The sequence below is a fragment of the Dama dama genome, chromosome 23 (genome assembly GCF_033118175.1).
Source record: "Dama dama isolate Ldn47 chromosome 23, ASM3311817v1, whole genome shotgun sequence".
In the NCBI taxonomy this organism is placed as follows: Eukaryota; Metazoa; Chordata; class Mammalia; order Artiodactyla; family Cervidae; genus Dama; species Dama dama.
Window position 1 is genome coordinate 24,172,287 of NC_083703.1, and position 27,469 is coordinate 24,199,755.

Sequence of the window (27,469 nt, forward strand, 5' to 3'; positions counted from 1 at the left end):
GTTTGGTAAAGATTTCTTATTTTTTGTTGTTGTTGTTCAGTCACTAAGTCATGTCCGACTCTTTTGTGACTCCACGGATTGTAGCCTGCCAGGCCCTTCTCTTCTGTCCATGGGATTTCTCAGGCAAGAACACTGGAGCAGGCTGCGATTTCCTTCTCCAGGGGATCTTCATGACCCAGGGACTGAACCCGTGTCTCCTGCATTGCAGGCAGTCTCCTGCATTATAGGCTGGTTCTTTACTGACTGAGCCATCAGGGAAGCCCTAAAGATTTCTTAACTAGGACATTAAAAGAAATTAGTACAAAGGAAAACATTTAATAAACTGAACATCTGAATTTAAGACTTTTGCTCTTCAAAAGACACTATTACTAAAATAAAAAGCAAGTTATAAACAAGAAGATATCTGCAAAATACACAGGTGATAAAGATGTTTTATATACACAGAGAGAACTTTAAACTCAATAATAAGACAATCATGGGCTGTGGACTTGAAGAGAGACTTCATAAAAGAAGATATTCTAATGGCAAATAAACAGATAAAAAGATGTTCAGCATTATTAACCATCAGAGAATTGAAAATCAGAATAACAAGGAGATAGTCCTACACATCTGCTGCTGCTGCTGCTAAGTCACCAGTCGTGTCTGACTCTGTGACCCCATAGACAGCAGCCCACCAGACTCCCCTGTCCCTGGGATTTCTCCAGGCAAGAACACTGGAGTGGGTTGCCATTTCCTTCTCCAACACATCAACTAGAATGGCTAAAATTAAAAACAGCACTGACACCAAAGGTTGGCCAAAATGTGGAGCAACTGCAACACTTACACACTGCTAGTGGGAATGTAAAATTCACCACCACTCTGGAACACAGTTTGGCAAGTTCATTTTACTACATAGCATTTACCCAAGGGAAATGAAGGCATAAGTCCACACAAACATGTATACAATAAATCTTCACAGAAGACTTATTTATAATGGCCAGAAAGAAACAAAATTTCCATCAACTAATAAATAAATTTTAAAAACTGTAGTGTACCTGTACACTAGAATATTACTCAGCACTAAAAAGAGAAAACTATAGAAACATGAACATGGATAAATCGCAAAACAGAGTATGTACTATATGTTCCTATAGAAATAATATGTTAGATCATGCAAACTAACCCATTATGGATTATTCAATTCAGTCCAGTTCAGTCCAGTCGCTCAGTTGTGTCCAACTCTTTGCAACCCCATGGACTGCAGCAAGCCAGTCTTCCCTGTCCTGGATTATTATTCAATATAATGGATTATTATTCAGTGATAAAAAGAAAAACTACTGATACACTCAAACACTTGGAGGGATTTTTAAGAGCATATTATGAATTTGGAGGGATTTTAAGGGCATATTATGAATTAAAAAAAAAAGTCAATCTGAGCACCTAAATCTATAAAGTAAATATTAAAAGAATAAAGGGATAAGCAGACAGCAATGCAATACAGTCATAATGGGAAACATCAATACCCTACTTGTATCAATGGGTAGATCATCCAGACAGAAAATAAATAAAGAAACATTAGCCTTTATGACATGTTAGACCAGACTGAATTAATAAACATGGACAGGACATTCCATCAAAAAGTAGCAGATACACATTCTTCTCACATACACATGAATCTCCACAACAGATCATAGGTTAGCCCACAAAACAACCCTTAAATTTATTTAAGACTGAAATCAAATCATATTCTTTTCCTACTACATTGGTACTGACATTAGAAATCAATTACAAGAAGAAAACAAATGTCACAAATGTATGATGATTAAGCGTAAGATCATCTGAATAGATGTATTTGATAGAACTGGACAAAAACTTTCATTTATGGTAAAAACTCTCAACAAAGTTGTGTATAGAGGGAATGCACCAAAACACAATAAAGGCCATATGTGACAAGCCCAAAGCTAACATCATACTCAACACATGAAAAGATGCTCAACATCACTAATCAATAAGGAAATACACATCAAAATCATGACAAGATATCATCTCTCACTAGTTAGAATGGTTATTATCAAAAGTACAAGAAATAACAAGTGTTGGCAGGGATGTGAAGAAAAGGGAAAGCTTGTGCACTGTTGGTGGAAATGTATATTGGTCCAACCACTGTGGAAAACAGTATAGAGTTTCCTCCAAAAATTAAAAATAGAACTACCAAATGATCTAGAATTTCCACTTCTGAGTATTTATCTGAAGAAAATGAAAACACTAATCTGAAAGATATACGCCCCTCAATGTTTGTTGTAGACTATTTACAATAGCCAAGATATGGAAAGAACTTAAGTGTCCACTGATGGCTGAATGGATATAGAAAATGTGGCACACATAAACACAGATACACACAGGAATATTATTCAGCCACAAAAATAAGGAAATCTTGCCATTTGTGACAACATGGATGGACCTTAACAGCATTGTACTAAGTAAAATAAATCATAGAGAAAGACAAATACCAGATGATCTCACTTTTCTAGAAGAATCTTAACAAAACAAACCACCCCAAAAATAATAAACTTAAGAAAATGAGAACAGACTGGTTTTTAAAAGAGGTGGGGCTGTGGCAGTGAGGAGCAGATGAAATGGATCAAAGGGTATAAATAAGTAAGTCATAGGGATGCAATAGCACAGTGACTATACTTAATAATAGTGTACTGCATACCTCAAAGTTGCTAGGAAAGTAAATCTTAAAAGTTTACAAAAAAATTTTGTAAACATGTATGGTGATGGATGTTAACTACACGTACTGTGGTGGACTTGACCCCGTGTTGGCAAGAATGCAAAGTAACTAAAGTTTATAATCCTGCTGCTGAGCTAGAAATTGATACAGATGTTAAAATACATATATATATATTAGAATTATCTACTTGTTGACCCTGCAACTAAATACACTAGTGTACAAAGGCTTTAACTTGGTTTGCCATGAGATAGTTTATTGAGTTCTATATCTATTAATATATTTTATGTACTTTTCAGCATGTATTTTACTCAATTAAAGCAAAATTAGAAAAATTTACCTGTTTTTGGAACTCCCTGGTGATCCAGTGGCTCAGACTTCAAGCTCCCAAAGCAGGTGGCATGGATTGGATCCATGGTCAAGGAACTAGACCCCACATGCCACGACTTAGAGTTCTCATGCCATGAATAAAGATCCCACAAGCCGCAACCAGGACCCGACACATACAAATAAATATATATATATTTTGAATTTACCTGTTTTTTCTGTGTTCTGTTCCTGTTTTCTAACCAGTCATCCATTTGTTCCTCAATTTCTTCTATAGAAGTTCCATGATCATAAGATTGAATATATGTACTTTCTAAAGGCGTATATACAGGAAATTCAGGTTTTGGTTTTTTTATTTTAACTTTCTTCTGTTCTAAAAAAAGTTTAAAAGCACCAATTAAAAATATAATAAAAAGAACTAAAATTTTATTCATAGACCTTATCTTGAAAGAACATACAATATATATTGTTCTTTTATAAAAATAGAATTACTTTACTTATATCAGCTTTAAGTTTTATTGTGCATTATCCATGGCATTGTTTTAAAATAAAACTCATAGATGTTGATGACAGATGATTATTATATAATCCCCATATCAATTTGTGTGTATCTTTAGTTTTCAAAGTATTGTTCATGAAACATTTCATTTAGCCATAGTGACAAGAGCCTGGGCATTAGTGTTTTAATCCTACCTTTACTACCTAAGAGTTGCATAATACAGGGCAAGTAACTTAACCCTTAGAACAAGTGTCCATTTTCATTCTGTAAAAGGGAGTTAAATCCAACCTAATAAAGTTGATGTGAGGAAAATTATATATCCCCTAACACATTACTTGGCAGAAAACTAGCTCTTCAGGGTATACATTCATCTTTTCAATATTTTACAAATGCAAAATGTAATCTGGCAGCATCCAGGGTAGTTATCAATAGATGATTATCAGTTTATCAACTGGCCTCTCCATTAAATCCCTTTTTGATTAGCGTTGACACTGAGAAGCAACTCTACTCTTAATCACTACTGTCAAACTCATCCATCCTTAGAAACATATCTTCTTCATCCTCTGTGTATGTATATGTGTTTATATGCACTATAATACCAACATAATAAAATTAATATGATGTTGGCATATGAAGAGACAAATTCCTAGAACAGATCAGAGAATTCATAAATATTTCAGTTCAGTGGAAGAAGGATTTAATAAATGTTGCTGGCACAAATAACTATCCATTTGAAAGAAAAGTGGACAGAACCTTACAATGTATACCAGAAAAAAATCACAGGTGCATAAGAGACTTAAATTTAAAAACCAAAACAATAAAAATATTGAAAAAGAAACCTACAATACTAACTATACTATTTAAAGGAAGCAGAAATCTTAACTAAGACTGAAAACCCAGATGCTACAAAGATAAAAGACAGAATAAATAAATCAAGAGAGAAATAACAGATTTGGAAAGATAATCTGCAATTCAGAGTACAAACAGAAGATATGCATATATAGAATACATAAAGAGATCTTATAACCTGATAGGATAAGCAGCCTAATAGAAAAAAATGGCCCAAAAAAATGTGTATTAAGAATACAGTGTTATGGGAACAGTTCTACTTTAAAAGGTTGTTACCATATCTAGAAATTACATGGTATTGAGTACCATATTTTATCCTATACTGCATCAGTACCTGTGTATATCTAAGCTTTTCAAATGGTGACTTTAAAAAAACCCTGATGCCATAAAAGGAAATTAGTAACTTAAATGACATATAAGGCTAATTTAAAGGTAGTATAAAAATATAACTCAAAACGGATCAATGACCTAAGTGTAAGATCTAAAACTCTGATTTCTCTGATATGACACTGAAGGCATAGACAATGAAAGAAAATAGACAAATTAGACTTCATGAAAATTTAAAAACTTTGTGCATCAAAAGATATCAATAGAGTAAAAAGGCAAGCCATATAATGAGAGAAAATATTTGTAAATCATATATCTGATAAGGGATTATATACTGAATATACAGAAAACTAAAACTCAACAAACAATCTGATTCAAAATTGGGTACAGGACTTGAATAGTCATTTCTCTAAAGAAACTCTTATTAGGATGGCTACAAGAAACACACACACACACACCAACCAGAAAATAAGTGGCTACAAGAAACACACACACACACCAGAAAATAAAAACCACTGGCAAGGATACAGAGAAATTGAAACTTTGTACACTGTTGGTAAGAATGTAAAATTGTATGGTGCTATGGAAAATAGTATAGCAGTTCCTAAAAAAAGTAAAGATAGAATTATCATATGATCTAGCAATTCCACTTCTGGATATATATCCAAAAGAACTGAAACCAGGGGCTCAAAGAGATGTTTGTTCACCCAAGTTCACAGCAGAATTAGTCAACAATAGCTAAAAATTGGAAGAAACCCAAGTGTTTAATGACAAATGAATAAATAAACAAAATATGGTATACACATACAACAGAATATTATATAAGGTACAGAGTTTTTATTTAGTCATGTTTCCAAATGTACTGGAGTTAGTGACTTGTTATATTACCTTTTCGTAAGTTATCTCAGAGAGGACTCTCCCATCCATAAGCATCCTATATCATCAAAGGAAAAATGTTCTAACCCGTTGGGATTACATCTGCCCTATCTCCTTTGTCCTCTCTCCACCAGTCCCTGAATCAACTTAAAAATCAGCACTAGCATCTCCTTTCCTCATGAGCCTGAGTTTTCTATAGAAATCTGTCTTCCGTTACCTTAAGGAAGGTGACTGTTTTCTGTCCTGCCTAAAGAGGCAAAGTCTGTCTACCATGTTCTTACTGTCCCCTTGGCACCCCTACTTGAGCCCATCACTAGGGGATGGGGTGGGGACCACAAAGCCAGAAGAGAAACATAATGTCTGGAACAATTGTTTCTTCAGATTAAAAAAAACTACTTCTTAAAAAAGGATTTTGATTACTTGATTTAGCTTTTGTTCTTAACTCATAGAAGTACAGAGGGAAAAAAAAGGGAAATACTGAGTTTTCCTTCTACCATTGATCCCCTCTTTGTCTAAATTTTAACCTTTCAATCAATTTCTTTATAGAATTACTCATTTTTTTTCCATTCACAATATGGGTTTTCATTATAGTACTCAGAATTCACATCTACTGACTTAGATTAAAATTCAGAATGTATAAAATGTTAACACTGAACAAAACCTTATATCAATACATATTCAATTTATTTACAGCAAAAAACATAAAGTTGATTAAAAATTTGTAGTAAAGAAAATGCTCAAAAATTTCAAATAGATCACATTTCTTCCTAAAAGAAAGATACATATTTATTTTTAAGACATTACCCTTTTCAGACTTCCCCCTCTAAAACACCATTTTAGTAAGACTACCACACCCCGCTCAGTGTAACTCTGGTGTAGCCCCTCAGAGGACACTGCACAGTCTCAGCAGTAAAGCAGAAGACTTGAGGGCAGATTAGCAATTAGGTCATGAAAAACAGGCGGCATAAAATAGCTATTGCTAATCTGCATGAGATGCATTTACTCAATTAAGCAGATGGAAATGTTATTATGAACTCAGTATTCCAGTGATGGTCTTTAAAATTAAGAAGGATGGGGGCAAATGAAATGCACACTGGGGGATTTGAGGCCTTTATGTATTAGTTCTAAAGTATACAATGTAGAACACTGTAATGAAGTTAACAAAATTAATTAAAAGATTCTTTGCATGTAACCATGAGAGACTACATTTAAAAATACATGACAGTTTTTGACATTATTAATAGCAATATGTCTGTTCTTTAAGGGAATGGCAAACTACTTCAGTATTCTTGCCTTGAGATCCCCATGAACACTATGAAGAGGCAAAAAGACAGGACACTGAAAAATGAACTCCCCAAATCGGCAGGTGCCCAATATGCTACTGGAGATCAGTGGAGAAATAACCCGAGAAAGAATGAAGGGATGGAGCCAAAGCAAAAACAATACCCAGTTGTGGATGTGACTGGTGATAGAAGCAAGGTCCGATGCTGTAAAGAGCAATATTGAAAAAAAAAAAAAAAAAGAGCAATATTGCATAGGAACCTGAAATGTTAGGTCCATGAATCAAGGCAAATTGGAAGTGGTCAAACAGGAGAAGGCAAGAGTGAACATCGACATTCTAGGAATCAGCGAATTATGATGGACTGGAATGGGTGAATTTAACTCAGATGACCATTATATCTACTACTGGGGGCAGGAATCCCTTAGAAGAAGTTGAGTAGCCATCATGGTCAACAAAAGAGTCCAAAATGCAGTACTTGGATGCAATCTCAAAAATGACAGAATGATCTCTGTTCATTTCCAAGGCAAACCATTCAATATCGTGGTAATCCAAGCCTATGCCCCAAACAGTAACACTGAAGCTGAAGTTGAACAGTTCTACGAAGACCTACAAGACCTTTTAGAACTAACACCCAAAAAAGATGTCCTTTTCATTATAGGGGACTGGAATGCAAAAGTAGGTAGTCAGGAAACACCTGGAGTAACAGGCAAATTTGGCCTTGGAGTACAGAATGAAGCAGGGAAAAGGCTAATAGAGTTTTGCCAAGAGAATGCACTGGTCATAGCAAGCACCCTCTTCCAACAACACAAGAGAAGACTCTACACATGGACATCACCAGACGGTCAACACTGAAATAAGACTGATTATATTCTTTGCAGGCAAAGACGGAGTAGCTCTATACAGTCAGCAAAAACAAGACTGGGAGCTGACTGTGGCTCAGATCATTGCCAAATTCAGACTTAAATTGAAGAAAGTAGGAAAAACCACTAGACCATTCAGGTATGACCTAAATCAAATCCCTTGTGATTATACAGTGGAAGTGAGAAATAGATTTAAGGGACTGGATCTGATAGACAGAGTGAACTATGGACGGAGGTTCGGAGGTTTGGGACATTGTACAGGAGACAGGGATTAAGACCATCCCCATGGAAAAGAAATGCAAAAAAGCAAAATGGCTGTCTGAGGAGGCCTTACAAATAGCTGTGAAAAGAAGAGAAGTGAAAAGCAAAGGAAAAAAGGAAAGATATTTCCATCTGAATGCAGAGTTCCAAAGAATAGCAAGGAGAGATAAAAAAGCCTTCCTCAGCAATCAATGCAAAGAAATAGAGGAAAACAACAGAATGGGAAATACTAGAGATCGCTTCAAGAAAATAAGAGATACCAAGGGAACACTTCATGCAAAGATGGGCTCGATAAAGGACAGAAATGGTATGGACCTAACGGAAGCAGAAGATATTAAGAAGAGGTGGCAAGAATACACAGAAGAACTACACAAAAAAGATCTTCATGACCCAGATAATCACGATGGTGTGATCACTCACCTAGAGCCAGACATCCTGGAATGTGAGGTCAAGTAGGCCTTAGAAAGCATCACTACAAACAAAGCTAGTGGAGGTGATGGAATTCCAGTTGAGCTATTTCTTTTTTTTTTTTTTTCCTTCTCCACAGAAATGCATTTTATTTTATTTTTTTTTTTAATTTTTTTTTTATTATTATTATTATTTTTTTCCAGTGGGTTTTGTCATACATTGATATGAATCAGCCATGGATTTACATGTATTCCCAATCCCGATCCCCCCTCCCACCTCCCTCTCCACCCGATTCCTCTGGGTCTTCCCAGTGCACCAGGCCGGAGCACTTGTCTCGTGCATCCCTCCTGGGCTGGTGATCTGTTTCACCATAGATAGTATACATGCTGTTCTTTTCAAATATCCCACCCTCACATTCTCCCACAAAGTTCAAAAGTCTGTTCTGTATTTCTGTGTCTCTTTTTCTGTTCTGCATATAGGGTTATCGTTATCACCTTTCTAAATTCCATATACATGTGTCAGTATGCTGTAATGTTCTTTATCTTTCTGGCTTACTTCACTCTGTATAATGGGCTCCAGCTTCATCCATCTCATTAGGACTGGTTCAAATGAATTCTTTTTAATGGCTGAGTAATATTCCATGGTGTATAAAAATATGGAACGCTTCACGAATTTGCGTGTCATCCTTGCGCAGGGGCCATGCTAATCTTCTCTGTATCGTTCCAATTTTAGTATATGTGCTGCCGAAGCGAGCACCCAGTTGAGCTATTTCAAATCCTGAAAGATGATGCTGTGAAAATGCTGCACTCAATATGCCAGCAAATTTGGAAAACTCAGCAGTGGCCACAGGACTGGAAAAGGTCAGTTTTCATTCCAATCCCAAAGAAAGGCAATCCCAAAGAATGCTCAAACTACCACACAATTGCACTCATCTCACACGCTAGTAAAGTAATGCTCAAAATTCTCCAAGCCAGGCTTCAGCAATACGTGAACTGTGAACTCCCAGATGTTCAAGCTGGTTTTAGAAAAGTCAGAGGAACCAAAGAACAAATTGCCAACATCCGCTGGATCATTGAAAAAGCAAGAGTGTTCCAGAAAAAACATCTATTTCTGCTTTGTTGATTATGCCAAAGCCTTTGACTGTGTGGATCACAATAAACTGTGGAAAATTCTGAAAAAGATGGGAATACCAGACCATCTGACCTGTCTCTTGAGAAACCTGTATGCAGGTCAGGAAGCAGCAGTTAGAACTGGACATGGACCAACAGACTGGTTCCAAATAGGAAAAGGAATACGTCAAGGCTGTATATTGTCACTCTGCTTATTTAACTTATATGCAGAGTACATCATGAGAAACGCTGGGCTGGAAGAAGCACAAGCTGGAATCAAAATTGCCGGGAGAAATATCAATAACCTCAGATATGCAGATGACACCACCCTTATGGCAGAGAGTGAGGAAGAACTAAAGAGCCTCTTGATGAAAGTGAAAGAGGAGAGTGAAAAAGTTGGCTTAAAGTTCAACATTCAGAAAACTAAGATCATGGCATCTGGTCCCATCACTTCATGGCAAATAGATGGGGAAACAGTGGAAACAGTGTCAGACTTTATTTTTCTGGGCTCCAAAATCACTGCAGATAGTGATTGCAGCCATGAACTTAAAAGACGCTTACTCCTTGGAAGGAAAGTTATGACCAACCTAGATAGCATATTTAACAGCAGAGACATTACTTTGTCCACAAAGGTCTGTCTAGTCAAGTTTTTCCAGTAGTCATGTATGGATGTGAGAGTTGGGACTATAAAGAAAGTTGAGCACCAAAGAATTGAAGCTTTTGAACTGTGGTGTTGGCAAAGACTCTTGAGAGTCCCTTGGACGCTATAAGATCCAACCAGTCCATCCTAGAGAAGATCAGTCCTGGGTGTTCATTGGAAGGACTGACGTTGAAGCTGAAACTCTAATACTATTATAGCCACCTCACGTGAAGAGCTGACTCATTGGAAAAGACCCTAATGCTGGGAAGGATTGGGGGCAGGAGGAGAAGGGGACCACAGAGGGTGAGATGGCTGGATGGCATCACCGACTCGATGGACATGGGTTTGGGTAGACTCCGGGAGTTGTTGATGGACAGGGAGGCCTGGAGTGCTGCAATTCATGGGCTTGCAGAGTTGGACATGACTGAATGACTGAACTGAACTGAACTGACTGTTCTTTAACTTTGTTAATGTTGGTACCGTCACCTTTTCTATTAAATTTACTACTGAACTGATACCAAAACATGAGCAACAAAAGTCTTATTACTCAGAGCTTAGGATGAGTATTGTTTTTAATAAGCTTTCTGGCATTTAGTTTCATCATTTTCAGTTTGAAGAAACCATAACCTGGTAATGAATTTTCAAACTTTTTAAAAAATTAATTTATTTATTTTATTTGGAGGCTAATTACTTTATAATATTGTAGTGGTTTTTGCCATACATTGACATGAATCAGGGATGGGGAAATGTCAAACTTTTCAGAAGACTATCACACATTTTTGCTGGCATACAGAGAGTTTTCAGATATTCATCTATTTTTAAATTATGTTTCTTTACATAATATTTTAATTAAACAATAACAAATTATTATAACAAATATCATATGATATAACTTACATGTGGTATCGAAAAAATGATACAAATGAACTTTTTTACAAAACAGAAATAGACTCACAGAGAAAGAAAACAAACTTAAGAAAGAAAACAAACCACAGGGGAAGAAGAAGAGGGATAAATTTGGTCTTTGAGATGAATATATATGAATATATATATATACCATTACATATAAGGTAGATAGCCAACAATGACCTATCATATGACACAAGGGACTGTATTAAATACCTTCCAATAACCTATAATGGAAAAGAATTTGAAAGAGTATATATATAGCTGAATCTGCTGCATATCTGAAACACTGTAAATCAACTTTACTTCAATTAAAAAATTTTTAAAAGAGCATTATTAAATCTGCATGAGAACTGCTATCAAATTCTTAGGGAGAACAAAAGTCTTTGAACAATTATGGTAAAACTGGCATGAAAATATGACTATGAAAGCAATGAAATTAGTGTATTCAAACTGCCTCCACAGGTGAATTTTGGTTTAGTTTGACATTTTTCTCTTCCTATAAATGTGGGTTCCCTTCACCTCCACTTTTCGACTAGTCTTAAAAGGCTTAGAAAAATTTTATGTAACAATTTTACTTAAAAATAACAATTATATAAAAGTTACATTTAAAGTTTCATTTATTCATTAATTTATTTGATTAAAACTGTTTCAACAATTGCTATAATACCAACTTTTGTTTCAATCTTTGGTTTTGTTATTCAGTCACTAAGTAGTGTCCAACTCTTTGCCACCCCATGGACTGCAGCACAACAGGTTTCCCTGTCCTTCACTATCTCCTGGAGTTTGCTCAGACACATGTCCATTGGATCAGGGACGCCATCCAACCATCTCATCCTCTGTCACCCCTTCTCCTCTTGCCCTCAGTGATTCCCAGCATCAGGATCTTTTCCAATGAGTCGGCTCTTTGCATCAGGTGGCCAATATACTGGAGCTTCAGCTTCAGCATCAGCCCTTCCAATGAATATTCAGGACTGATTTCCTTTAGGATTGACTAGTTTGATCTCCTTTCTGTCCAAGGGACTCTCAAGAGTCTTCTCCATCACCACAGTTCAAAAGCATCAATTCTTCAGCACTCAGTCTTCTTTATAGTCCAACTCCCACAACCACACATGACTACTATAAAAACCATAGCTTTGACTATAAGGACCTTTACTGGTAAAGTGATGTCTCTGCTTTTTAATATGCTTTCTGGGTTTGTCATAGCTTTTCTTCCAAGGAGCAACATCTTTTAATTTTGTGGTTGCAGTCACCATCCACAGTGATTTTGGAGCCCAAGAAAATAAAGACTGTCCCTGTTTCCACTTTTCCCCCATCTATTTGCCATGAAGTGATGGGACCAGAAGCTATCTATGATCTTAGTTTTTGTAATGTTGGGTTTTAAGCCAGCTTTTTCATTCTCCTCTTTCATTAAGAGGCTCTCTAGTTCCTCTTCATTTTCTGCTATTAAAGTGGTATCATTTACATATCTGAGGTTGCTGATATTTCTCCTGGCAATCTTAATTCCAGCTTGTGTTTCATCCAGCCCGGCATTTTGCATGATGTACTCTGCATATAAGTTAAATAAGCAGGGTGACAATATACAGCCTTGATGCACTCCTTTCCCAATTTTGAACCAGTCCATTGTTCTATGTCTGGTTCTTAACTGCTGCCTTGTCCTGCATGCAGGTTTCTCTGGAGACAGGTATGGTGGTCTGGTATTCCCATCTCTTTTAAGAATTTTCCACAGTTTGTGGTGATCCACACAGTCAAAGGCTTTGACATATCAAATAAAGCAGAAGTAAATTTGGGGGGGGGATTGTCTTGCTTTTTTGATGACCCAACGGATGTTGGCAATTTGATCTCTGATTCCTCTACCTTTTGTAAATCCAGCTTGCATCTCTGGATATATTAATATAGCAGTAATAATCATTTGTCCACCCTTACTCTCCAAAACACACATCAGTCAATCTTAATATGTAATCCTCTAGCATCCTAAATGTCCTCCTCTTAAACAGAGTCTGCTTTAAACAGTTATACAGTTTACCTGAATATTATATTGTATTTGTTGAAACTCTGTTTTTTGTTTTTAATTTTTATTGGAGTATAGTTGATTTAAAAGGTTGTGTTGGCTTCTGCTGTATAGCAAGGTGAATCAGTTATACATATATACATATACCCACTCTCATAGACTTTTTTCCTATTACGGAGTGTTGAGAAGAGTTCCCTGTGCCATACAGTAGGTCCTTATTAGTTATCTATATTTCATACGTAGTACTGTGTATACATCAATCCTAGTCTCCTAATTAACTCTTCCCCCTTCTCCCTTGGTAACCATAAGTGTGTTATCTGCATCGTTAATATTAACACTCAGGTTACACATTAATTCATCTATTTAGTCATTCATCCATTTATTAAACATTTACTATGTGCCAGGATGCTATATTAAATGCTGCAGACACAAAGATGATAAAGTCCCTGTTCTAAAGCTACCTAGACACCGAAAGGTTGTAGAAGGTAAAAATGGTCCCCTAAAAATGACTGTGTTCTGATGCTCAGAACCTGCAAATATTTTACTTACATGGCAAAAGAGACTTTTGCAGATGGGATTAAACTTGAGCACCTTAAGACAGGAGAGACTATCCTGAATTATCCAAGTTGGTCCAGTCTAATCACAAGTCCTTAAAAGTAGAGAACTTTTCCCCGTTATGATCAGGCAGAAATGTGACTACAGAATAATCAGAGATGCAACATTACTAGCTCTGAAGGAAGAGGAAGGGGGCCATGATCCAAGGAATGTGGGGGCCTTGAGACGCTGGAGAAGGAATCAGCCTTGCTTGATAACCTTGACTTTAGCCCAGTGAGACTCATGTCTGACTTCTGACCCACATAACTGTATGATAATGCATTTGTATTTAAGCCACAAAATCTGTGGCCACTTGTTACAGCAACAATAGAAAACTAACACTGGGATCATCTAGTCCCACATGGTTTTTTGACAGATAAGGAAATGAAAATAAAATCCTCAAAGTCACACATTTAGGTAGTGGTAATGGACTCTGGTTTTGGAGACAACATAATCCTCCTTTATTCTCAAACTATGGTTGGTGTTTAGGTAAAGGCAGAAAGCTAGACTTTCACTTTATGAAGGGTAACTGCCATAGATATTTTTCTATATATTCAAAGTGTAAACTGCATGGGAATACTAATAACACAGTTGCTCTTTTCCAGCTTCATTTGGCTAAATGGCTTCTGTGGGCTGCACGAATAGCTAAGGCATGCAAGTTATTCTGTAAATCTCACATGCTGTGTATTTATATACATCTGTAGGTGTGAGTGAGTATTAAATGTTATGAGTGTTTGTACAGTTTTCTGTGCCCACATTAGTCCATATCACTTCTCTAGGAATCTAGGTAGGTGGAGGGGAATGAAGTTTGAACCAAGAACATTCATATTGAAATTAAAAATAAAAAAGAAGACTTCCCCTCCATGAATTCAATCAACAATTACCTATTAAGCACCTACTGTGTGCCAGGGATTCTTAATGTCCTTAGATAGTCAAAACATTGAATAAAATAGATAAAATCCCTACTCTGATGAAGCTTACTTTCTATTGGGAGGACCAGATGGTAAACAAAATTAATTTATAAATTAATGTTAAATAGTATTAAATGCTCTGGATAAAAATAAAACCAGGTTAAAAAAATAAAACATTATAATAGGAAGAATGTGTGGGAAGGATGTAGATATAGAAAATTAGAATGACCAGGGCTGGGAAAATGCCTTCTTTAACAGTATGTTCAACTCTTCCTAAAATCAACAAGAACTGTCTCTAGTGTTTGGTGGAAGTCATCAACATACTGATACTTTAGTCAAGGTTTTTCATGTAATAGAGCAATAATACAAATTAAACAAAGACTTCCAAGACAAAAATCATTGACATTTTCAGGCTTACAGCAAGTTGGTGATCAGCACTAAATATTAATGACAACTGCAGCACTGGAGTGTTTAAGGACTTTCTAGATTTTACATGCCTCCCAGATTAAAGGGGGCTTTCCTGGTGGCTCAGACGGTGAAGAATATGCCTGCAATGCAGGAGACCCAGGTTCAGTCCCTAGGTCAGGAAGATCCCCTGGAGAAGGGAACGGCTACCCACTCCAGTATTCTTGCCTGGAGAATCCCATGAATGAGGAACCTGGTGGGCTGTGGTCCGCGGGGTCTCAGAGAGTCAGACACGACTGAGCTACTAAGCACATAGACATACAGATGAAAGGAACTATATGACTCCATGATAACTTTTCCCTCCTTCTGATACTGAGTTGTGGGTGGTTCAGAAATTACTAATATATGGAGAAGGAAGTGGCAATCCACTCCAGTACTCTTGCCTGGAAAATCCCATGGATGGAGAAGCCTGGTAGGCTACAGTCCATAGGGTTGCAAAGAGTCAGACGTGACTGAGCAACGTTACTTTACTATAAGGGAGAGGACAAAGAGACAAAGGAGAAGATGTGTTGAACCTCTATGAAATAAAATTTGTAAAAAAAAAAAAAAAATTACTAATATATTATTTTGCACATGTAGTACATTAAGTGCAAGTAAGTCTACTTAGAGAGTAGCAAAGAAATACCCTGGAGACAAGGATTGAGAAGATGCAAGAAATGCATCTTCTAGACCTAGAAGAAATACAAAAGAGAGTAGCAAAGAAAGCACAGAAAATTTAATTACTACTGAATTTAAGGAAAAATCCAAATTTAAATAATCAGTTTTATATAATATAGTTACTATAGTAAGACAATGTTTAAAACTCACTTTGAAGTGTTTCAAGTTCAGCTCTTGTCAATTCATCTTCCTTTTCCTTCAATCTTGTTTCTTTATATTTAGCATAAAACTGCCCAGCATCCTGAAAAAAGAAGTTACAAATAAATTAACATAAAAGTCAGTTTCCTTTGATGGTATTTTCCACATAACTTCAATTTAAAGCAGCATATTCATTTAATAAGTAGTTTTCCTCTGTGTTTATGTTTTCAAATTTTATGATGAACAGAAGAAATTGAATAAGCAGTTCTCTATGATTTGTCTTAGAGAACTAATGAAAGTCAGCAATTCTATGAGTGTATTAAATATGTTTAAGTAAAGCCTTTTCTGTCAGAAACATAAGGGAGGTATTCTCTTTCTGTTTTCTTCTATTGCATATTTTCTCAATATTGTGTGTGGACAGAAATCAGAAAAACATACTTGCTGAACTGAATTATTTGATAGTACAGTAAGTTATATTATTGTGACAAAGTACAAACAGTATTTTCATATTAGTCCCTTAACTCCAAGATTTTCAAAATCACTATATGCAAATCTGATTATGAAACATATATGACCACGTAGATACAAGTGAAAGATGTCACTCCATTGAGAGCTGAGGATTGAGAACACATACTGTATGCAAATACTTCGGTGTCAAGACACAGTGACTAAAGTCTCAAGGAGGGGCATTTAGGATAGGTGAGACTTTAACAGAGTACCAAAAAAAAAAAAAAAAAAAAAGACTAGGCCTTCAATAATCACAGACATGGAAATAAACAAGTTGGTGTTCCAGGCATATGAAGCTCCTAACAGTGAAAAAAACAAAACCAGAACATTTTTCAACACCTCTTGACTCAAACTTCATCTGTTCTGTAACAGCTCTACTTCTAGCTGCAAGGCTACACTGTGCTATGCTTCTATGGCTTTCTATATGCTTTGCCTTCTAACTAGAGTATTTTGCTCCCCTACCTTTTTTCTCAAGACCTCCTATTCATCCTTGAAAACCCTATTGAAGCATCACTCCTCTTGTGCAAATCTTCTGACCTTCCCTGGAAGACTAATTGTTTCCTGTATACTGCTTCTGTATTTAAACTTATCTCTATGGTTGCTTGTATCACAGTATTCTCTCCTAGAAAATGAGAAATTTGAGACAAGGAAACTTGTACACTCAGGGCACAGTATCTAGAATCCAGTAGGCACTTAATAAGTGTTTTTGAACTGAACTAGATTGAAAGATGTGAGAAATTTGTAAAGAAAGAAATGAAAGAGCTTGATGACTGACTGGTATGGAATAAGAAAAGGAGAGATATCAAGGATAACTCTAGGGTAACATTCCCAGACTTTGTGATTCCTAGAGCAGATAAATTATAGACCCTTCTGACAGGGTTTTATTTCTGCAGGAAGTGAAGGAATAAACTCAATCCTTGGTCTACCACAATTCAGATGGAAATGCATGAACACTTAAACCACAGAACTGGATTATCTCTTTTCAGTCATGCCTATCCAAATTAAAGCTTTCTCCTGGGGTCTTTGAAGGGCACAGATGTCATACACCTGACTTACTCATCCTCCCATGCCCATATATACTTTAAATTTCAACAAACGTTCAGGTTAAGAACTTACAGTCCTTTAACATTCCCTGCACCCTCAAAAAGACTGTTCAGTCTTGTTTTTTTTTCCATAAGACAGCTCTAATAGCACTTAGTTGTCTTTAACTTTATTCGAAACAATCGTTAGATTGTATTGTGACAGCTGTCATATCACTATGCATTAATTAAAAAAAACATCAAATTGGTGAATTTTTGTGTAGTCATTTTAGTATTGAAGATGGAAGGAGAAAAGCAACATTTTTTTTGCATATTAGGGTTTATTATTTCAAGAGAGGTTAAAAATGCAACTGAAACACACAAAAAAAGATTTGTACAATGAATGGAGAAGGTGCTGTGACTGATTGAATATGTCAGAAATGGTTTGTGAGGTTTCATTCCGGAGATTTCTTACAGGACAATGATCCACGGTCAGGTGGACCAGTTGGAGTTGACAGTGATCACATCGAGACATTCATTTAGAACATTAATGCTGCATCACGCAGGACACAGCCGACCTACTCAAAATATCCAAATCAAGTGCTGAAAATCATTTGTACTAGCTTCGCTATGTTAATGGATTTGATGTTTGGAAGCCACACAAGTTAAGCAAAGAAAACCTTGACTATATTTCTGCATGCCATTCTCTACTGAAACGTAACAAAGACATTTCACTTTTAAAACAACTTGTGATGGGCAATGAAAAGTGGATACCGTTCAATCATTTGGAACAGAAGAGGCTGTAGTAACCATCACCAACCACACCAAATTCCAGTCTGCATCCAAAGAAAGTAATATTGTGTATATGGTGGGATTGGAAGGGAGTCCTCTATTATGAGCTCCTTCCGGAAAACCAAATGATTAATCCCAACAAGTACTGCACCCAGTTAGACCAACTGAAGGCAGCACTGGACAAAAAGTGTCTGGAATCAGTCAACAGAAAATGCATAATCTTCCATCAGGATACCGCAAGATCACGTGTTTCTTTGAATATCAGGCAAAAACTGTTACAGCTTAGCTAGGAAGTTCTGATTCATCCGCTGTATTCACCAGACATTGTATCTTCAGATTTCCATTTATTTTGATCTTTAAAAATTCACTTAAGGGAGAAAATTTCTATTCCCTGGAAGATTCAAAAAGGTACCTGGAACAGCTTTTTGCTCAAAAAGATAAGTTTGAGAAGATGGAATCATGAAGTTGCCTGAAAAAATGGCAGAAGGCAGTGGAACATACTGCTCATAAAGTTCTTAGTGAAAATGAAAAATACTTAAAAAGTAAAAGTCCTTGATGGCCAATCCAATATGTAAAGAGAGAGTAGTGCTCACCCAGCGTTCTATTTGTTCCCCCACATTTCCTTATTCTCTTGAGATTACATGGGATTATGGGGCTAGTTCTCGGCAGGCTATGGTTAGAAATATGCGTCACTTCAAACCGAATACCAAAAAAGGCTGTGTAAACCTCCAGTTCTCACTCCTGCCATAGAGAGCCCTAGATGCATTCAGCCAAAAGATGATGAAGACATCATTATTCTGAGTCCCTAAGTGGCAAGTTAGAGCAGCATGTCTCCTTATGTAAGTGGAAGACACTGGAAACAAAGTTCAAGTCACTGGAATTTTAAGATGATCTGCACCTTACCAAAGTCTATCCTGGTTGATATAAATAGCAAGTGCTATAGAGTTAGTACAGAGAATATACAATGGGAAATTTTCAGTTGGCCTATCAGGAAAGGCTCCATAATGATGATAATTTAGCTAAACTGTGAAGATATAGTATTCCCAAGGTTAGTTAGCTATGAGATGGAAAATATCCCTTATTACAAACCTTTCTTTTTAACATTATTGAAACATATTTAAGTGATAAAAATACCATGCTGAACTGGCATTGCTTGTCACGTTTCAGTTTACTTTTCCTTCTCCATATAAACTTTAAAATATTAAACCATCCAAAAAAAAAAATCTTAAGAAAGAAGGGGGTTAAATTTAGAGTGGTACGAGCAGGGAAACAGCACCACATGGAAGAACTCTGCTCAGATGCTCAGTCGTGTGTGACTCTTCACGACTCCATGGACTGTAGCCCACCAGGCTCCTCTGTCCATGGGATTTTCCAGGCAAGGATACTGGAGTGGGTTGCCATTTCCCCCTCCAGGAAGAACTCTGAAGAGAGGTAGGTGCAAGAAGGATGGAGGACACTCCATTGCTCTTTGACTGTGTGATAGCACGTATCTCTTGTTTGAAGCTTACATATAACCTTCAACACAGGAGAATATCGTTTAAGTGCAGTTTTGAAAATCTGCCTACAAATTCAACTGCTCTATTATTAAGTTTTGTTCTCCAGCTGACTGATACTGTAATCTCAGAATTACATGTAATGTGTAACTACGTACAATGTAGACAATTACTTCCCTGGTGGCTCAGACAGTAAACAGTTTGCCTGCAATGTGGCAGACCCAGGTTCAATTCCTGGGTCGGGAAGATCCCCTGGAGAAGGGACTGGCAACCCACTCCAGTATTCTTGCCTGGAGAATCCCATGGACAGAGGAGCCTGGCGGGCTAGGGTCCATGGGGTCACAGAGAGTCATGTCCAACTCTGAAGTGCCTTAGCATGCACATAATCTCAAGAGTTACTTGTAATATGTAATTACATACAAGGTATAAAATTACAGTGAAGAATATAAGAAAACTTCTAAATTTCATACTTTGAATAAGAGTCTGTTTTTCTTTGTACGGAACTATAATAATACTAAGTTTACAAGAGTAATAAAAATAAAACATAAAACAAGAAGCTCTGTTTTCCTGTGCCTGAGTCGGTATATTCTAAGAGACAGAAGGCCCAAAGTGACTTTTCCATTTGCGCTAAGAGATAGAAGAGACAACAGAAGCCATCTATTCAGCCCCAACTCAATGCAAGAATCCTCTACAACTTTTATAAAAATTACAATCTGCCTCAATATCCGTACAGAGAATGTAAGATCAGATAGCTTACTCACAGACCGTGAGACTGGTTACCAAGCTCACTATCTAGCAGTGAAAAAAAACTTAGCCTTTCTTAGCTTTTATATTTCTTATATTTTAAATTTATTTTCCTCTGCTTTAAGATTCATTTCTACCATGAACTAATTGTGTCACTTTGGGCAAGCTGTCTCACCAATCTGAGTCTTAAGTATTTTTTCAGCTATAATATATGGACTCATTGAGACTGTGTGTCTCTAACATCCTAACATTTTGTGGTTTTAAAATCTTTTCTACATAACTCTACTTTATATTCTGTCTTTGGACCTCTGAATAATTGCATCTTATGGCCTCCTTTCAGAGGGTGGAAGGAATGGAATCTTTGTTATGTTGTGAGGTCTTTCCAATTCTCCTGTATCCCTTTGTCCTTCTGTAGCAGTAGTTTCAGCCTTATAAAAATTCAGATGAGTTTCCCAAACTTTTTCACTGGTTTATGTATTCTCTATGTAAAGTGTGCTTGTCTGCAAAATTTTTCAAAAAGTTCTGAGAATACTAAAAAAGTAAGCTTCCTTATCCCTTGGAAAATCTGTGTTTAACTTTGAGCAGAAGGGCAGGCAACTAAGCTTGCTGCAAATGCCTCCTAGTCTTTTAGAAGCTTTTCCTCCTGCTAATTAGCTGTGAATGTTTTGTTTATTTGGTTTCTGTCCCAGCAAGCAGAAGCAAAGGGGTTAGAATTAAGGGCCATGACTGTAGAGAGGGCAACCCCTGGGCTTGTCCAGAGCTGTTTCCATGGAAGAAGCTTCTTGGGAGGGAGGAGGCCTCCCTTTATAAACAGCTGTATAAAGTACAGTATTTCCTTTACTCTCAGACAACTTTCAATTTAAGGTAAAAGCCATAGCACCACAGAGAAGATTCTTCTGTTTTCTCAGCCACTGCTCCTCAGAAGCCCATAAATCCTGATGGGGTGGACATATGCATGCTGGGAATTTTCTACAATAATTTCTAGTCTGTGTTCATATAAGATCAACTTCGTAGTGAGAAAAGATGGGGGACCAGGACTTAATGATGAGAAAAATGAACAATTTTAGGCAATGAACTCCTAAGGGAGTTGCATGTTTTATAGATTATGTTATTAAGAAATGTAACATAGCAGGTAGAGAGCAATTTAAATGGTGAATTCCCAGAAATGTCAAACAAGCAAGCAAGCAAATAAATTTTGAACACTTAAGACCTTTCCACCTTAGAAAAGGTAGAAAACTATGAACTATGATTTAGACTGGTAATTTGTAATTACTTGGGATATTTGGTACTTACTTATTTGTATGAGAAATTGGTGGTGTTAGCAATCTAAATTTTTAATGGGCCTAAATAAATGAAGCTCCAACACAAACAGGCAGTTAAACTGAAAATATGCACACAGCACTGGTTATATTTCATCAGTTTTTGCTACTCACATTGCTATGAATATGTTTCAGAATATATATGATCAAATAAAAAATATCTAAGGGCATTTTGGAGGTTAGAAAATTTTCCTGGGGTTACAGGCTGAATACAGTCCACACAGAAGACTGGTTTAGTCAGATTCCAAGAGACTGTGTACTCCCTTCTGTTCTGTGAGAATACAGACTGGGAAGATACGGAGTGTCACTAGGGCTATACTTTTAATGTTAAAATTAAATTCTAGCCTGAAAGCATACCATGCCTCTCCTGATACACACCAAGTTCCTTGTTATATTCTAATTCATATTGCATGTCTTCTGTTGATTACTCCACCTGCCTTTTTTGCTGTATAACCACATTCTTCTCAAGTTTCCGAAGCTTCTCTGCAAACAGTCATGCATTTTACTCCTCTTTAATGTAATGTTCTCTCCAATCTCAATGGACACGTCAATTTACACCCTCCATATTCTTTTTCTTTGGTTTCTCATTTGACTTTTTACTTCTGCCTATGTGGGTACATGAATGATATGGGGATACACATTTTGCTAAATATACTAATATCCATATCTCTTTTCTTTCAAGATTTTCCAGTCTAGGAAATGTTTGATACTAATTTAACATCAGATATTTCATGTGTCAAGTATAATCGTTTTCAGTTACTGGTCTCATTCTTCTAATCCACTACATCTTACAGTTTTTTCAATATCTTCTTCAGAGCAAAGGAAAGGAATAAAACCCAGTACTGGAGGTAATAAAGACCTTCTCAAAATGCAAGGGGAGCTATCAAAGAAATACTTTTACCTCCACCCTGCTTGATCACAGAACCATTTTGAGCACTGTCTGCCCACTATGCACTTTAACTTTCCCGTTCCTAACAATGTATACATATCTTTGACAGACCTGTGTGACAGAAACACTTTTCTGTCTCAATGTCCTTTAATAGATTTGTCAGATTCATCTATTAATCTCCTAAATGGCTATATTCAGAGTCTGCTGACTTAGGATATAGTCTTGGATGACAGTAATGGGATATGTGGTATTTTTTTTTTTTTTTTAAAAAGAGCAGTTGTACAATTTTTCCTAAGGTTTTTTCAGTCTCAACATGTGTAATTATATGGGAGTTACTGTATCTATGAAATTATTTTTGTACACAACTAGTACACAGTGTGGGCACTTCACTGTCAAATGGTCTATTCATCTTTCAAGACTTGGCTCAAATTTTCCTTGGTTATCTTAAATAGAGACAATCTTACTTCTCAGAACATCTATAGAAGTCATTGTTTATACTACAGATATGAAGCTTATATATCATATTGTGTCCCAATTATTTTAATTTATGTGATATGACTCTGGCTATAAGGGCTTTTAAAGTGCCTTGTTCTGACACTGTGTTTATTAAATTTTTATTGAACCTGCTAAACTAATCCTACTGGATAACCAAGCATACATGCATGTGAACTATAATACAGAATGGCTATTTAGAGGAAGAATGGGAAGAAAAAGGTTAGAAATCAAGAGCTGTTGATATGACAACAAAATTTGGGTACAGGTTCTGCAAGTATGAAGGCCATTCACTGGAAGTCTTTGAACCTCTCAATCAAGATAGGGGTGGTATATGCAAGAAAAAGGATTCCTACTTAAAAACAAAACAATGACCCAGTACCACAAGAGTGGTGAAGAAAATGCTGAAGGTCATGTGTACCATTTTTTGAAATACTGAGGGCTCTAGTAGGAAGGACTCTTATCACCACTGTGTTAGTTACCAATCCAGACTGCTTCAAGTAAAAAGGGCTTCCTATAAATTTCATAAGTACCTTATTTAAGAAGATCTCATACAAGTGTCACAAAAAACTTCAGTGTTGTAGATAAGGCATATGTATTCATTTTACACAATTTTATGAATGATAAATTAATACAAAGGTCAAAGAAGACTGCAAGAAAAAAAAAAGCAGACAAAATCTAATCCTAATAGCAACTATTCAGTATTGCTTTGCTGATGTTTGTGAAAGTATAAGCTGTATGTTTATTGATCAGAAATACTTTCACTATTACAATTTGGATCAGAATCAACTATATTGTTTTGGTAGTGAACATGAGAAAGACATTAAACTTCCAATTGATTCAACAGTTTTAAAAGGTTTCTGAAGAGGCTAAAATGTTTTTACAAAATTCCTTACTTTTACAAGTTTTCTACAAATTTGCAACGAGGCAAAACAATAACTTGTAAAATTTAAGTCATTTTAATATATTGATTGTTTTTGCAAATTGCTCTGCATGCTAACCAAGAAATATGTTGATTTTACCAAATAAACTTTGTTTCAAATGACTTAGATTAAAACTACAAAGAAGTGAGTGGGATGAACTGGGAGACTGACATATATACACTACTATGTATAAAACAGGTAACTAAAGAGAACCGACTGTGTAGCACAGAGAACTCTTCTCAGTGCTCTGCGGTGACCTAAACGGGAAGAAAAGCAAAGGAAAGGGGGCGCGGTATATGTACACATACAGCTGGTTTGCTCTGCTGTACCGTAGAAACTAACACAATGTCATAAAGCAACTACACTCCAACAGAAGTTTTTTTTTTAAATAAATGAGAAGAAAAAAAATAAAGTGTTTCAGACTGACACTTTATGTGTTATTTATGCTGCCTCATGACTATTAAATTGATTTGCACTCTGATTTGCCTATTACACAGATTCTAAAGCTAGCAAAAAATAATCACTCTCTTAAAAATGTAAGAAATCATGTCCTAAAATATTTTTCTGTCACATCCTCTCACAAATATACCAGTAAGATAAACACATTTTCTCTCTCATACTAAGTCTTACATACACAGCATACAAGGATTGTGGATTTTTATCCAAATAAACAATACACTAAACAACTTTAAAAAAACTTTTAAATTACCAAAATACTTCAATTGTCTTTATTAAATGTAAACAAATGATTCTGTATGCAATAACTGTTAAGATAAACTATTTTGACAAAGAACTGGTAAATAATTTCTCAAAAGTTAGGAAGAAACACTAGTAACTTTTAGTTAATTCTCCCTTCAAATATAATTTCCATCATTAGAGGAAAAGAATAAAATACAGAAGATGGAGTCACTCACTTCCCTAAACGATAAGGAAAAACAGCCACTGTATGAAAAAAAGTAAGTAAACAGAAATTATCTCTCACTCTTACTCTTTGTGTTTTCTGAAATGAAAACATTTCCTCCAAAACTACAACTTCAAAGAATTTCAAAATTTGTACACCAAACCATTATATATTCTTTCAAATATTCTGTTTATGTGTTGGAAATTTTCTAAACAGGTGCAATAATTAAAATTAGCAAAATGATAACCTAATGAAATGTACTGTTATGCTAAATATAAAAAAAAGAGAAACTGCCATATAAATATGGTGTGTAATTTCTATCATTTGAGCAAGACTGACTAGCAATAGAAACTTCGATTACAGTATAAGACAAAATATCTGCACTCCTCTTAAAGCTGCAAACAAAAAAAAATTTTTTTAATAAAATTAAATTTAAAAAAAAGCTGCAAACAAAATGGTAACCTATGTATACTTTTGCTTAATTATACAAATACTTACCCAAAGTGTTTTTTTCCATACTATTTACCTAAATGCTTTTAAAATAATGGTGACAAGGTATCTGAGCTCTATTTTTACTGAATATGCCTTAAATGATTAAATTGTTATTGTTTTTATGTCTGTCCTAAAGATAGTATTGCTTTTTCCTTTTTTATTGTCTTGGAATTCTAAGGTGTTATAAAAGCAACATTAAGAGATAGTTAAAGGAATAGATACCTAAATAAATTTTAGAACTATTCTAAACTAGGTTTATACTTATAAAATACTATTCATTCAATCAGCATTATGAAGCATCTACTGTTATATTCAGCCTTCAGATAGCAGGCATAAATTATTTCATGAATAATTAAAATCAAAGCACTAGTATCATATGAAAGAGGTATTTTTTTTTACCTGGATTAGATGAGGCAATGCTTTTAGTGTAAGGCAAAACCAAATTCCCAGCTTGCAGGGAAGTAAATCATGCCACTGCGGTTTCACCAGTAATCTAAAAGCAAAGTATAAAGAGTTGAAAAACAAAATATTTTTATAATAATCATGAACTCTGTTTTAAACAGCTATTTCAACAAAAAAAGTTTTTCAATGAAATATTTATGACAGTTATCACTTAATCTGACATATTCCATCAATAAATATGTTAGTACAACAACTGCAATTATGTATAGTAAGTAAGAGAATGTAGACTAAGGTTTTGGGGAAGGAGACTTGAATAATCAAGATATAAAGATAAAGGCACAAAAGTCCTCTTTCTAACCTGGACTTTTCATCAGTTTGGCAAAATGAATTCTTAGACCTTATGATTACTTCAGCTATAAAAGACTAAACAGCATCACAGTGTCCCCAAGTGCTGACAAGCAGATATGAAGACTGTAGCATAAACAAACCAATACATAAAAATTAATGTCATTTGCAGTTCACTGAAGCATTACTCACTGATGTCATCAGGACAGAAGACAAGCAGAATAGTCTCTGATCTCCATCTCACATTGATCCAGTTCCTGCCCTGCTGTGTGAACTATTTAAACCCTTTATTTCTTCCTATGAATCAATAGGAGAAATGGTGGTATCTCTTTGAGTGCACTGCATATTACTGTCTCTCTACATACTGTCACTCCTGAGTTAACACTACAGTGATACATTCTTTTAGTAATATTTTGCTTCTAAAGTTCAGTAGAAAAATTTTAAACAAGAATTCAGGGGTTTAATTATTTAAATATATAGGAATACTTTACAAAGAGGAAAACCTGTGGAACTTGTGCTTAAGATCAGAATTTTGTTTCTTAAAACTATGGAACATTATTAGTCTTTTATAAACTGAATACAGATGTAAATATTGGTATATTTGAAATTGATATACATATGAAGTGGGATCACATTAAAGATGTATTTTAAAACAATTTCGAATTATAAACATGTTTTCATGTTCCCACCTTTCATTTTTTTCTGAAGCACCAAGTTTTGATACATCCACAGTCTTGCTGCCTGTCTTTTTCTTCTTTTCTCTCTTTTTTCTACTGAGCAGTTCATCCTTAATGTGGAAAAAATTATGGTTACAGGTTATCATTAACATGTACTCTTCAAATGTTATCAAGAGTCTTCTGTGAAGGGTAAACATTATGGAAGAACATTTATGCAAATGTATGTAGGGTCCAACATGATTAAGTAAAATCATCAATCTTTAACAATAACTGTTGTCATGGTATCCAGTCCTTAAACACACATGAAGTTCAGCACTGTCAGTCATGTGTATCTCCATAGCAATCAAAGTTTTCTAAGAAGAGAAGGCATTCAACTTACTTTTTCTCATTCATCCAACTTTAATAATGTCACTTCAAAAAGAATGAGTAAACAGATGCTAATTCATGAATACTGATAAATATGTTTCTCTTTAGCATATAAATAAAAGCTCACGGCAGGCAGAACAAACTATGTAATAGTGAATCAGTCTAACAAAAATGTAAAAATTTTTTAACCAATTTATCTCTATCAAATTATACTCATTTCAAATTTTACTGAGTTAAAAGCTTTTAAAATAATCATTCTAAATCATTTTGCATAAAAA

General features: G+C 35.6%; 1 protein-coding gene and 1 non-coding gene across 2 annotated transcripts in view; both read right to left on the bottom strand.

The window, feature by feature from the left end:
• Positions 1-27,469, bottom strand: part of DNAJC1 (DnaJ heat shock protein family (Hsp40) member C1) — a 185,606-nt gene that overhangs the window by 84,621 nt on the left and 73,516 nt on the right. The window contains exons 5-8 of the mRNA XM_061126180.1: positions 26,838-26,935; positions 25,801-25,894; positions 15,843-15,933; positions 3,247-3,410 (exon numbers count right to left, since the gene is read on the bottom strand). Coding sequence (XP_060982163.1) covers positions 3,247-3,410; positions 15,843-15,933; positions 25,801-25,894; positions 26,838-26,935 — 447 coding nt within the window. The remainder of the gene's footprint in view (positions 1-3,246; positions 3,411-15,842; positions 15,934-25,800; positions 25,895-26,837; positions 26,936-27,469) is intronic.
• Positions 9,049-9,155, bottom strand: LOC133045387 (U6 spliceosomal RNA). Its single transcript, XR_009690248.1, has one exon. It is a non-coding gene; the product is annotated as a U6 spliceosomal RNA (small nuclear RNA).